At 50.1% G+C, this 12,756-nt stretch overlaps 1 protein-coding gene and 1 non-coding gene across 4 annotated transcripts in view; one reads left to right on the top strand and one right to left on the bottom strand.

Annotated features, from left to right (window-relative positions):
• Nucleotides 1–278: 278 nt before the first annotated feature.
• On the bottom strand, nucleotides 279–351 carry TRNAR-UCG (transfer RNA arginine (anticodon UCG)). Its single transcript has one exon. It is a non-coding gene; the product is annotated as a tRNA-Arg (tRNA).
• A 124-nt stretch (nucleotides 352–475) lies between these two features.
• Nucleotides 476–12,756, top strand: part of POLG (DNA polymerase gamma, catalytic subunit) — a 30,552-nt gene continuing 18,271 nt past the window's right edge. Inside the window, exons 1-10 of one of the 3 annotated variants that reach the window (XM_053272160.1) lie at nucleotides 476–677; nucleotides 3,164–3,813; nucleotides 5,038–5,224; nucleotides 5,968–6,135; nucleotides 7,337–7,483; nucleotides 8,193–8,272; nucleotides 9,490–9,672; nucleotides 10,486–10,637; nucleotides 11,663–11,786; nucleotides 12,200–12,433. In XM_053272160.1, the coding sequence (XP_053128135.1) occupies nucleotides 3,218–3,813; nucleotides 5,038–5,224; nucleotides 5,968–6,135; nucleotides 7,337–7,483; nucleotides 8,193–8,272; nucleotides 9,490–9,672; nucleotides 10,486–10,637; nucleotides 11,663–11,786; nucleotides 12,200–12,433 (1,871 nt within the window). In that variant the 5' untranslated portion in view covers nucleotides 476–677; nucleotides 3,164–3,217. Of the gene's footprint in view, nucleotides 678–1,637; nucleotides 1,763–3,163; nucleotides 3,814–5,037; nucleotides 5,225–5,967; nucleotides 6,136–7,336; nucleotides 7,484–8,192; nucleotides 8,273–9,489; nucleotides 9,673–10,485; nucleotides 10,638–11,662; nucleotides 11,787–12,199; nucleotides 12,434–12,756 lie in introns of those variants that run through there. The other 2 variants (XM_053272157.1, XM_053272158.1) reach the window with 2 other exon arrangements.

The raw sequence follows: 12,756 nt of genomic DNA, 5'->3' as shown, positions 1-12,756 counted from the left end.
GCCTGCCGTGCAGAATTTCAGGGGTGGTGGTGCAGAATTGGTGGCTGGGGAAAGGGCAGGACTGACAACTGTTTGACACTTTGGGAAGGCAATGTGTTTAAAAATGTCACATAAAAACAAAACAAAAACCCCGTGTAGTTTTCTGTTGCACAGTGACCCCCAAATACAGCCACAGTAGTAAAAGGGCTGCCAAAGGAGGCAGAACAGGATCCTTTATTTATATTTCAGCACATGCAAAAAGAAAAAAAAACCACAGCTGGGATTTTAAGCCCCTTTCGCGACCGCGGCAGGACTCGAACCTGCAATCTTCTGATCCGAAGTCAGACGCCTTATCCATTAGGCCACGCGGCCACCCTGCGCCATGGCTTTCCCTGCAGCCTATAGGAAGGGAAGGAACGGAGCGGGCGGCCCGAAGCCATCCTGGGAGATACCATTGCTGTCGGAGGCGGGGGGGGAGAAGGAGGAAGCGGATTGGAGGAAAGGAACCGGATCACCTCCGGATAAGGCAAGCCTCACTTTCACTTCCTCGGCCTGTCTGTGTATCCCAGGCCTTGGCCTCTGGGTTCTTGGAGGACAGCAGGGAGGAATTTGTTTTTTGTAACCCGTCGAGAACCCCCCTCTGCCTGGGACGAGCTCACTCTCGGCTTGCACAGCAGCAGAGCAGCAGCAGCTGGAGGGTGAGTTGGGGGGCAAGGAGAAATGTGTGGGGGGGAGCTGGGGTGTGGGGGGAGAGAGCTGGAGTGTGGGGGGAGAGACCGGTCTGCAGACAGGCACTTGGGGGCAGGGGTGAAGATAGCCCAGTGTGGGGTGGGGGGGTTAGAGTTTTTCAGGCCTGCCATGGAGACCTAGGAAGCTGCCTTCTGCTGAGTCGGACCCTTGGTCCATCTAGCTCAGCCTTGTCAACACTGACTGGCAGCGGCTCTCCAAGTTTTTCAGTCCGGGGTTTTCTTCCTCCCCCGCCCTGCCTGGAGATTCTGCCAGGAGTGGAAGCTCGGCTGAGACTTATCATCAGCATGCCAGCCCTGCTACTCAGGGGACTCGTGTCAGGACCTCCTCTAGATGGGATTCTCTGCCACAAGATGTGGCGGCAGCTAGCGACCTGGATGGCTTTGAGAGGGGCTTAGACAAATGCATGGAGGGCAAGTCTATCAGTGGCTACTAGTCTTGATGGCTAGAGGCCACCTCCAGCCTCAGAAGCAGGATGCCTCTGAGTACCAGTTGCAAGGGAGCAACAGCAAGAGAGAAAGGGCATGCGAATACCTCTTGCCTGTGGGCTCCCCAGAGGCATCTGGTGGGCCACTGTGTGAAACAAAATGCTGGGCTAAATGGGCATTCTTGGGCCTGATCCGGCAGGGCTGTTCTTATGATGAGTCAGTCCACTAATGAATCTCCCCCACCCACCCACCTGCCCGCCCTCTGCAAGTTATTTGATATTGGGAATCAGTTTGTCTTAGATTCAGAGTCCTGTTGTTCCCTTCGAGTAAATGCAAGTATAACCTGTATTTAACTAACCTTGACTTTTTAAGCGGCTTGTCTTAAAATCTGAGCCGTCTTTGATTCGGGTAAATATGGCGCTTGGGTGTGAATGGGGTCTTCAGCAATATTAACCATAAGTTTGTAAGGGGAGGGGAGGGGTTTGAGGCATTGTCCCTTGAAATGAACATGAGTGTGTCCCTGTTTTTGTCGGTGAGATGTTGGAGGGTTGTATTGGTGGAGCTGGAGTAACTGTGAATTTCTTTGGCAGAAATCAGTTACTGCTAAGGTTTGTTTCATTCAGTTTCAGGGTCTGCTCACCAATTCTAGGGCCAGCTTGTTTAATAACATAATAATAATATAATAAACAACTTTATTTGTTAGCCACCCCATAACTAATTGTTCTCTGGGTGGCTCGCAGCACGTTAAAACATGAAATAAAACCCAACACATTTAATCACAACAGACCAAAACCAGGTGAATACCAAGTACAATACAAAGCAATTTAAAAACTGTTTTTAAAATTGGTTAAGCATATTAATATTATCTATTTATTATTTATCACATTTATATGCCATTCCTATATAAAATCTCTGAGTGGTTCACAAATCAAAACAGCAACATGCAAAACCTTAAATGGTAAAGGTAAAACCTTAAATGGTAAAGAACAAAATAACCATCAATAAAACTTTAAAACATTATAAACTAAAAGCTTGATAAAATAGGTTCATTTTCCAAGCGTTGCTTAAAAAGAAACAGAGATGGGGAGGTTCCAGTTTCACTTGGGAGCACATTCCAGAGTCCTGGGACAACCCTAGAGAAGGCCCGGTTTAGGGTTATCACCAAATGAGCCGGTGGTAACCGTAACCAGCCTCGCTGGACTGAGTCAGGGTAACATGTCCAAAACCACTCAGCATTTAAACCCCGGTCTCCCCGGTCTAACTCGAGGAATGAGTTTTGTTCTGGGCAGCAGTATCCAGGCAGTGTGTGCACACACACATTCAGAGTGGGACATCCCTGATTTAAGCCAATGTGGTATAGTGGTTAGAGTGCTGGACTAGGACTGGGGAGACCTGAGTTCAAATCCCCATTCAGCCATGATACTCTGGGCCAGTCACTTCTCTCTCAGCCTAACCTACTTCACAGGGTTGTTGTGAAAGAGAAACTTAAGTATGTAGTACCCTGCTCTGGGCTCCTTGGAGGAAGAGTGGGATATAAATGTAGTAGTAATAATAATAATAATAATAATAGTATGAGTGGGATCTAAAATTAATTGAGCTGACATCAAAACATTTGTGAGCATGTGCACACCTTACAGGGAACACTGATCTGTACCATGCATTTGAAGAGCCTGTATCCAGGTTCACTTTTAAACGATGAATATTTATATACCACTTTTCAACAAAAAGTTCCCAAACTGGTTTACATAGATATAAATAAATAAAATGGCTCCCCATCGCCAAAGGATAGACACCAGCAACGGCCACTGGAGGCATGCTGTGCTGGGGACGGTTAGGTTCCGATTAAAATGGATACAGGGACAGTCATTCAAACAAACACGAGTACGAGTGTACAGACGTCTGTACACTTGTACAACATGTTGTCTGAATCGGACTCATCTTGGGCAGGGAGATGGAGAAGCTATCATGCTGAACCTTAATTCTACTGGATACGGTTTGTTCCTTGACAGATTTGAGCTAGCGAGAAAGTCCGGTGTCCTTGATGCTGCTCAGTCCTGGCGAAGATGAAATGCTTCCTTCGGAAGACTTTGCTGACGGGTCTGCCCACGTCCCAGAGAACCCAGAGGCGGCTCACAAGTTCTTTGGTTAGCCACCCAGTTCGGGAGGAGATGGTGCAAGAAGCTGGTGGTGGTGCCTCCAGCCAGCCACGCATGAATCCCCTTGGGATCCAGATGCTCTCTAAGGGTCTTCACGAGCAGATCTTCCGGGGCGCTCAGGTGCAGTATTCAGAGGAAGACATCCAGAAGAGCATGGAACACTTGCAGAGTCATGACCTGTGGGGCAAAGAGACCTCGGTCCTTCCTGATGTGGAGCTGCAGCTGCCCCGGATGTACGGGGCCAACCTTGACGAACACTTCTGTATCTTGGCGCAGAAGCAGAGCCTTCCCTATCTGGAGGCGGCTGAGGAACTTCTCAAGTGTGAGATCCCACCCATGCCTCTGGAATGGGCTTGGGAAGTCGGATGGACGCGATACGGACCCGGCGGGGAGAGGAAAGCTGTGGATTTCCCTGATGAGCGAGCGCTGGTGTTTGATGTGGAGGTGTGCATGGAAGAAGGCCATTGTCCAACTCTGGCTGTGGCCGTTTCTCCCAGTGCCTGGTAAGATGGAGGAACTCCTGATGGTCTGGTTGGGGCAGGGTTTTTGTTCCTTGAAGCTGTTCGGTATATGACCACCAGCCAAAGGGCTCACAGCTGAGGTTGACCTTGACCAGTCTTCTTGGGATCCAACCGCCAGTCCAAAATTTAGGAGCCACTCAATGGGCCCTTGACAGCATTTCAAGACTTGGTGATGGTCCTAGTGTGAGAGGGCCTACACTGCCGGTCTTGTGGTAGCAAGCATGAATTTCCCCCTTCGCTAAGTAGGGTCTGCCCTGGTTTGCATTTGCATGGGAGACTACATGTGTGAGCACTGCAACATGTTCCATTTAGGAGATGGGGCCGTGCTGGGAAAAGCATCTGCCTGCTTGCATGCAGGCGTTTCCAAGTTCCCTCCCTGGCATCTCCAAGAGAGAGCTGAGAGAGACTCCCGCCTGCAAATCTGGAGAAACCGCTGCCCGTCTGTGTTGACCAGGGCTGCTAAACTTCGGCCCTCCTGCAGATGTTGGCCTACAACTCCCATAATCCCTGGCTATTGGCTACTGTGGCTGGGGATTATGGGAGCTGTAGTCCAAAAACAGCTGCAGCGAGGGGGGTGCAAAACTGAGCAGGCCTGGTGTAGACAGTCCTGAGTGAAATGGACCAATGGTATAAGGCAGCCTCCAATGTTCCTAATCCCAAAGATACAGATATGTGTATCACTGCCTAAAGGTAAAGTATGCCGTCAAGTCAGTTTCGACTCCTGGCACCCACAGAGCCCGGTGGTTGTCTTTGGTGGAATACAGGAGGGGTTTACCATCGCCTCCTCCTGCGCAGTCTGAGATGACGCCTTTCGGCATCTTCCTATATCGCTGCTGCCCAGTATAAGTACCAGCGGGGATTTGAACCGGCAACCTTCTGCTTGTTGGTCAACCCCTGCTAACTGGGCAAAGAGGCACCTTTTAACGTGGTGATTCTCTTTATTTAGCAGGGGGAGAGTAACTGGCCCTCTCCACCCCCAGCACAGCATCCTTCCACTGTCTGTTGCTGGTGTCTATCTTGTGTTTCTTTTAGATTGTGAGCCCTTTGGGGACAGGGAGCCATCTTATTTATTTGTTATTTCTCTGTGTAAACCGCCCTGAGCCATTTTTGGAAGGGCGGTATAGAAATCGAATGAATGAATGAATGAATATCCGGCCGTATGTGAATATGATACAGAAATAACGGTGGCTACGTTTCCCCTCCCAGGTATTCGTGGTGTAGCAAGCGGCTGCTAAAGCAACGCTACACCTGGTCCAGCCAGCTGACTTTGTCGGATCTCATCCCCTTGGAAACGGGCAGCAGCCCTGCTAAGCGGGAGTGGCCGGAGAGGCTGGTGGTGGGTCACAATGTGTCCTTTGACCGGGCACACATCAAAGAACAGTACTTGGTCCAGGTAAGTCCTCCTATTTGGAAAGCACCTTCCTCTCCTCCTGGTTGGCCCACTCCTGCCTTAGGGGAACGGAGCCATGGCTCACGGGAAGAGCATCAGGGTCCAGGGTCCATCCCCGGCCTCTCCTGGTAGGGCTGCCTGAACCCTTGCAGAGCTGCTGCCATGCTGAGCGAGGCAGATCCAGGCTCTGCGGGGCTGTCCGTAGAGAGCCCTGGTGGAGTGCAGGAGCTGAAGCAAATCGGCCCGTGCAGATCCCAATTCCAGCTAGTTTTAATGGGGGTTCAAAGAGCAGGTCTTTTAAAAGAGCGTATAAGAATTTGTTCTTCTCTGTTTATCTGCCCACCCCTGGGATTGATGCAGCTTTCCTCATCCAGACTGCTTCCCTGGCTCTTACATAGGAAGCTGCCACATACTGAGTCAGACCATGGGTCCATTTGGCTCAGTATTGCCTACACAGACTGGCAGCGGCTTCTCCAAGGTGGCAGGCAGGAATCTCTCTCCACCCTATCTTGGAGATGCTGCCAGAGAGGGGACTTGGAACCTTCTCCTCTTCCCATTCCCCTGAGGGGAAGATCTTCCAGTGCTCACACATGTAGTCTCCCATTCAAATGCAAACCAGGGCAGACCCTGCTTAGCTATGGGGACAAGTCATGCTTGCTACCACCAGACCAGCTCCCCTCTCCTTTTCAGTCTTGAGCAAATGAATTGTCCAGGTGAATGAATTGTTCTGTCCTGGTGTGTTTCAGGGCTCCCAGATGCGTTTCCTGGACACCATGAGCATGCACATGGCCATCTCGGGGCTGACAGGGCTTCAGCGCAGCCTTTGGATGGCGGCAAAGCATGGCAAGAGGAAAGGGCAGCAGCAAGTCCAGCAGCACATCAAGAAAACCCGTGGCAAAACCAAAGGCCCTGTGGTAAGTGAGAGAGGCAGAGAGGAGTTGGGTATTCCCTCCTCTTTCCCTTCATTTGGTGTGCAAGATACAGTACACTGGGAACATAAGAAGCTGCCATATACTGAGTCAGACCGTTGGTCCATCTAGCTCAGTATTGTCTACCCAGGCTGGCAGCGGCTTCGCCAAGGCTGCAGGCATGAATCTCTCTCAGCCCTATCTTGGAGATGCTGCCAGGGAGGGAACTTGGAACCTTCTGCATGCAACACAGATGCTCCATCTAGTCTCTTAAGGGGAAGATTTTACATCTTCCCCTTAAGAGATGGGGCTGCTCTTGTGTGCGGAAGAGCACCTGTGTGCGGAAGATTCCAAGTTCCCTCCCTGACATCTCCAAGACAGGGCTGGGAGAGACTCCTGCCTGCCACCTTGGAGAAGCCGCTGCCCGTCTGGGAAGACAATACTGAGCGAGATGGACCAAGGGTCTGACTCAGTGTATGGCAGCTTCCTATGTTCCTGTTTATCAGGGGAAGAGTCAAATGTCCCTATTCATTGGTGCCTCATCGGGCCCTTTGGGTCAAAGAACCATATTCTGTTTTCTCTTGCTGTGTAAACTGCTTGGGGAACTTCTTCTTTTTTTTTTTTAAGTGGTATATAAATATTTGTTGTAGTATGTAGTAATGGTATAATGATCCACACTCTGGTGTCCTCTGGAGGAGACTACTGCAAGGTGTTGTATGTGGAACTGTTATTGAAGACTCCTTTGGAAATTTTTATTAAGGTCCTGTAAGTGCTGTGGTTAGTTAATCCAGAGGGTTAGCCTCAAATAATAGATAAATACAGATACAATAAATCAAATAATTTAGAAAAGAATGTGCGTTTCTGTTACGGGTCAAAGCTAGCTGTTCTGAGTGAGTGAGTTAGCATCCAAGCGCCCTCAGAATATTACTACAACAAATATTTATATACCACTTTTCAACAGAAGTTCTCAAAGTGGTTTATATAGCAAAATAATAAATAAGAGGGCTCCCTCTCCCCAAAGGGCTCACAATCTAAAGAAGAAACAGAAGGCAGCCACTGGAGGGATGCTGTGCTGGGGCTGGATAGAGCCAGTTGCTCTCCCCCTGCTAAATATCAGAGAATCGCCACTTAATTTAAAAAGTGCCTCTTTGGGCTGTCTTGATCAATGGGGTAGTTACTCATTCGTTTGCTTCCTCGTTCCTTGCAGATTGCCTCCTGGGACTGGGTGGACATCAGCAGTATCAACAACCTGGTCGACGTGCATGCTCTCTATGTTGGGGGTCAGCCTCTGGAGAAGGAAGCACGGGAACTCTTCGTCAAGGGCAGCATGGATGACATCAGGAATAACTTCCAGGTTGGGAAGGAACCTGGTGATGGCCACCAGCTGGGATGGCTTCAAAAGGGGCTTAGACAAATGCATGGAGGACGGGTCTATCAGTGGCTACTAGTCTGGTGACTATAGGCCAGCTCCATCCTTGGAGGCAAGAGGCCTCTCAATAACAGTTACAGGGGAGCAACAGCAGGAGAGAGGGCATGCACATACCTCTTTCCTGTGGGCTTCTCAGAGGCATCTGGTGGGCCACTGTGTGAAACAGGATGCTGGATTAGACAGACCTTGTGCTTGATCCAGCAGGGCTGTGCTTATGTTCCAAGCCCAGGGCTGCTCAGCTTCAGCCCTCCTGTAGATATTGGCCTTCAATTCCCATAATCCCTGGCTGTTGGCCACTATGGCTAGGGATTATGGGAGCTGTAGTCCAAAAACAGCTGGGGCGGGGGCCTAAGTTGAGCAGGTCTGTTCTCGCCTATTTAAAGGAGGGGCTATAGGGCCATAACTGGTAGTATTGTGCAGGTTTTGTGTCTAGAAGATCCCAGGTTTGCTTCTTGGTATCTCCAGTTTTAAAGAAGGATCTCTAGAGGGCAGCCTGGGATTGAAGTCTAGCTTGAGCCTGCAGCAGTCGAAGGAGTTACTGGCCTATACTGACCAGTACCTACCACATAAGGTAGTCCCTCCTATATAACCTTCATGACTTGTCTGCCTCTTTCTTTCTCCTCTTTTCTTAAAGGACCTAATGAGATATTGTGCCCTTGATGTCCAGGCAACTCATGAAGTATTCCAGGAGCAGTTTCCGCTCTTCCTGAAAAGGTGAAAAGTTCTTAGCTGCTGAGAGTTGGCCTCCAGTTTACCTGTGGCTTCTGTTATCCATGATTTCCCATCCTTTTCATTTTATCCAGCTCAGAATGAAGATGCTTCTTTTTGATGTAGTTGGGTGTTAAGTGGCAAACCTCAGTCTATCAGCCATGCGATATACGACACATTTCCACATCCATGATGGCAGTGCTCGAGGTGGCTTACCTAAATAAAAACTAATTCTTAGGAATTAAAAACACTCAAGCCCAAAATAAAAGGGATAACCCACCACAGGCAGCAGATAAAATCAATCCAAAACGGAAGAGGTTAAAAACATTAAGCAACAGATGAATTAAAACTCTGGGCCTGTTCACACAGTCAGTTGAATCTATGTTGAATATGGGTTACCAACATTAGCATGATTGCGTGAACCGAGAATCTCAGATTCATCTCAAGGCATGAATCACCTTGGCATGGTTCACACAATTGTGCTAATGTTGGCAGCCATTGATTGACCTGTTCTCTATGAATTTGTCTTAGACCCACTTAAAGCCATCCAAGCTGGTGGCCATCACCACATCCTGTGGCAGAGAACTCCACCCCTTCCATGCATCTGCCCTAGGTTTTGTCTTTTGGTCACGCTCTGTGTCCAAGAGGAGACACGGTAGTAAGCATGAAATGTCCCCTTTGCTAAGCAGAGTCCACCCTGGTTTGCATTTGAATGGGAGACTACATGTGTGAGCACTGTAAGAACTTCCCTTTAGGGGATGGGGCTGCTCTGGGAAGAGCATCTGCATGCTTGCATACAGACGTTTCCAAGTTCCCTCCCTGGCAGCATCTCCAAGACGGCTGAGAGAGACTCCTGCCTGCAACCTTGGAGGAGCTGCTGCCAGTCAGTGTAGACAATACTGAGCTAGATGGACCAATGGTCTGACTCAGTAGAAGGCAGCTTCCTATGTTTCTTTGACGGGAACAGTGTTCCCTCTAACAAGGATTTCCAGATGCCGTTTTTCTACAACTCCCAGGATCCCCAGTCGCAATAGCCTTTGCTTGGGGATTCTGGGAGTTGTAGTCAACAACATCTGGGAATCCCTGTTAGAGGGAACACTGGACAGGAACCACTTCACACATTCTGGTGGCTGTAATGTACAAGGTTTATGTAGCGTAATCCAGCTGCGACCAGCCAAGAGGCTTGCACACCGTGTCTAACCCTCTCCTTGTTTCTGCATCAGGTGTCCCCACCCTGTGACGTTTGCAGGGATGCTGGAAATGGGGGTCTCTTACCTTCCTGTCAATCAGAACTGGGAGAAGTATCTGGATGAAGCTCAGATCACCTACGAAGAGCTGCAAAAGGAGATGAAGAAATCTCTGATGAACCTTGCGGACAATGCCTGCCAGCTGCTTCATGAGGACAGGTGGATGCGGGGAGCTGGTGTTGATCGTGCAGTAGGGGGCAGAGCTTTGTGACCGGGCCGAGGACTTTAGACTAGGATTGCATGTTCAGTGGAGACCTATTCCCAGCCACAAAGTGGTGGTGCAAAAGAGCATGATTTGAACTGGAGAACAGGATGGGGGTTCCTTAACACCCACATATTTTGTGGTCTGAGGTCATTTCCTCCCGCCATTTTGGAAGTAGGAGCCATTTTGTGGCTCATTTTGACAAAAAAAGAGCGGGGAAACCCTGTGATTTTCAGCCAATTTTTGATTCTTGGTGGCACTACAGGACTGTTGGAGACCCATGGCGCATGGTGGGGCACTTCACAGTGCTTTTTTCATGGGTTTTGGTCATTTTTTGATCATTTCCCCCCTTTACGAACCTAACCCCCACGATCCCACAATCCCAATTACTCAGTATTTGCGCTTTTGGTATCCGTGGCACAAGCCGGGTTTGGAACCCCCACAAATACCGAGGTTTTCCTGTACTTTTTTTCCCATTTCTGCTTTTTGATTGCTTTTTTTGCCATCCAGGAACTTAACCCACTCCCCACCCCACTGCCATTTACTTGGGTTTTGTTATCCCCGGTTGTAGCCAAGAATGGAACCCCTGCAGATAACAAGGGCCACCTGTGTTGATGACAAAGAGAATTCCCTGGTTCCCATTTCCTCCCTGCTTAGCTACTGCCAATAAACGGGAACATTTTAGACTTAAGAGCTTTTCATGGGGAAAGGATGCTGTGGAATAATGTGTGTGTGTGTGTGTGTGTGTTTTGTGTCTGGTCTTTGCACAGGTACAAAAATGACCCCTGGCTATGGGATCTGGAGTGGGACCTCCAGGAATTTAAGCAGAAGAAGAAGAGAGCTGGAAAGAAGAAGGATCAAGATGGCAATGAAGAGACCCCCAAAGCCGTGGGAAAGTCCTCCATGCTGGAATGGCAGGAAGGTACAGCGCCTTTGTAAATGGCCCCTCGCCTGCTTGTATGGGGCTTCCAGGGGTGCATCTGATTGACTGGCAGGCTACACAGTGCAACAGGGCTTAGGAACATAGGAAGCTGCCATCTACTGAGTCAGACCATTGTTCTATCTAGCTCAGTATTGTGTTCACAGACTGGCAGTGGCTTCTCTAAGGTTGCAGGCAGGAATCTCTCTCAGCCCTATCTTGGAGATGCTGCCAGGGAGGGAACTCGGAACCTAGATGCTCTTCCCAGAGTGACTCCATCGTTTAGGTCCTTTGAAGTAAGATGCAGGGTCGCTTCACATGATCACTGACCTGCCCTGGTTTGCATTTGAATGGGAGACTACATTTGAGCACTGTAAGATATTCCCCTTAAAAGGATGGGGCCAGAGCTAAGTGGAAGAGCACCTGTAGAAGGTTCCAAGTTCCCTCCCTGAAATCTCCCAGATGGGGTGGAGAGAGAGATGACGATGAATACAATGAATATTTATATACCGCTTTTCAACAAGTTCCCAAAGTGGTTTACATAGATCTAACTAACTAGACAAAATAAATAAGGCTCCCTCTCCCCAAAGGGCTTACAATCTAAAAAAGAAAACATAAGACATCAGCAACAGCCACTGGAGGGATGCTGTGCTGGCGATGGAGAGGGTCCCCTGCTCAATAAAGAAGACCGCCACTTTTAAAAGGTGCCACTTTGCTCAGCTAGCAGGGGACTGCTTGCAACCTTGGAGAAGCTGCTGCCAGTCTGTGCAGACAATGCTGAGCTAGAGGGGCCAATGGTCTGACTCGGTAGGCAGCAGCTTCCTATGTGACGAGTTTCAGATTACATGAAGACGCCCAGGGTATTGGCAGTTCCCGCACCCCTGGTTTCCTCCTCCATACTTGATGCTGACTCACCCACAACCATGGGAAACGGCCCTTAGCGTAGGCATGAGACAGGACTATCCTCCCAATGTTTTGACTGCCCCTTTGAAAATGCTGCTCTCTGGTTTCTTGCATCTTGAGCACAGATCCTGGCCCGCCCACCGAAGAGGAAGACCAGGGCATCCTTGAGAGCCGCCTGTGCCTGGACCGCCTAAAGGAGACGGTGGCTTTGCAGCCAAAGAGAATCCAGCATCTGCCTGGCCATCCCGGGTGGGTTGCTAAGGAACGCTGGTATATTTTGACATTTTCAGGGCTCGTGGGTCCTCTTGTCCATCTGCAGCGTAAGATCCTTTGTTCCCTGCAAGATGGGGAAGCCACTTTTGTCTCCTCGTTGAAACGGCATGTGTGAGCACAGTAAGATATCCCCCCTTCGGGGATGGAGCCGCTCTGGGGAGAGCATCTGAGGTCCCAAGTCCCCTCCCTGGCAACATCTCCAAGATATTGCTGAGAAAGAATCCGGCCTGCCACCTTGGAGAAGCCGCTGCCAGTCTGTGTAGTCAAGACTGAGCTAGATGGCTGGCTTCGTTCGCCGTGAACATGCCCGTTCAGGAGTCCAGAAACTCTGTGGCAGCGCTCTGGTGGTGGGGTCTGAGGGTTGTTCTCCTGCTGTGTTATCCTCGCAGGTGGTACCGCAAGCTCTGCCTCCGTTTGGGCGACCCCAGTTGGGTGCCTGGACCAAGCCTCATCAGCCTGCAGATGAGAGTGACTCCCAAGCTCATGAGGCTCACCTGGGACGGCTTTCCGCTGCACTACTCTGAGAAACATGGCTGGGGCTACCTGGTGCCGGGGAGGAAGGACAACCTGCCGGAGGAGGAGGCCGCGGCCCTGGAGGATGAGTCGCCTCGGTGTCCCTTCAGGTGAGGAGGAGGAGGAGGAGCGGTGAACATCAGAACAGCCCTGCTGGATCAAGCCCAAGGAAGCCCATCTAGTCCAGCATCCTGTTTCACACAGTGGCCCACCAGATGCCGCTGGAAGCCAACAGGCAGGAGTTGAGGGCATGCCTTCTCTCTCACTTTGACTCCCCTGCAACTGGTACTCAGAGGCATCCTGCCTTTGAGGCTGGAGGTGGCCTATAGCCCATCATGGTGGAATTGTGATGTTTAAGGCAGCCTGTGTTTTAAGCTGTTTTTGGTGGGCCGTCACCACCACTGCTGTCGGACACCGCCCCCCACCAACACCC

Source organism: Hemicordylus capensis, chromosome 10 (assembly GCF_027244095.1).
Source record: "Hemicordylus capensis ecotype Gifberg chromosome 10, rHemCap1.1.pri, whole genome shotgun sequence".
Classification (NCBI taxonomy): Eukaryota; Metazoa; Chordata; class Lepidosauria; order Squamata; family Cordylidae; genus Hemicordylus; species Hemicordylus capensis.
The sequence above is the reverse complement of the archived record's forward strand: the minus strand, read 5'-3'. Positions and strand labels throughout refer to the sequence as shown.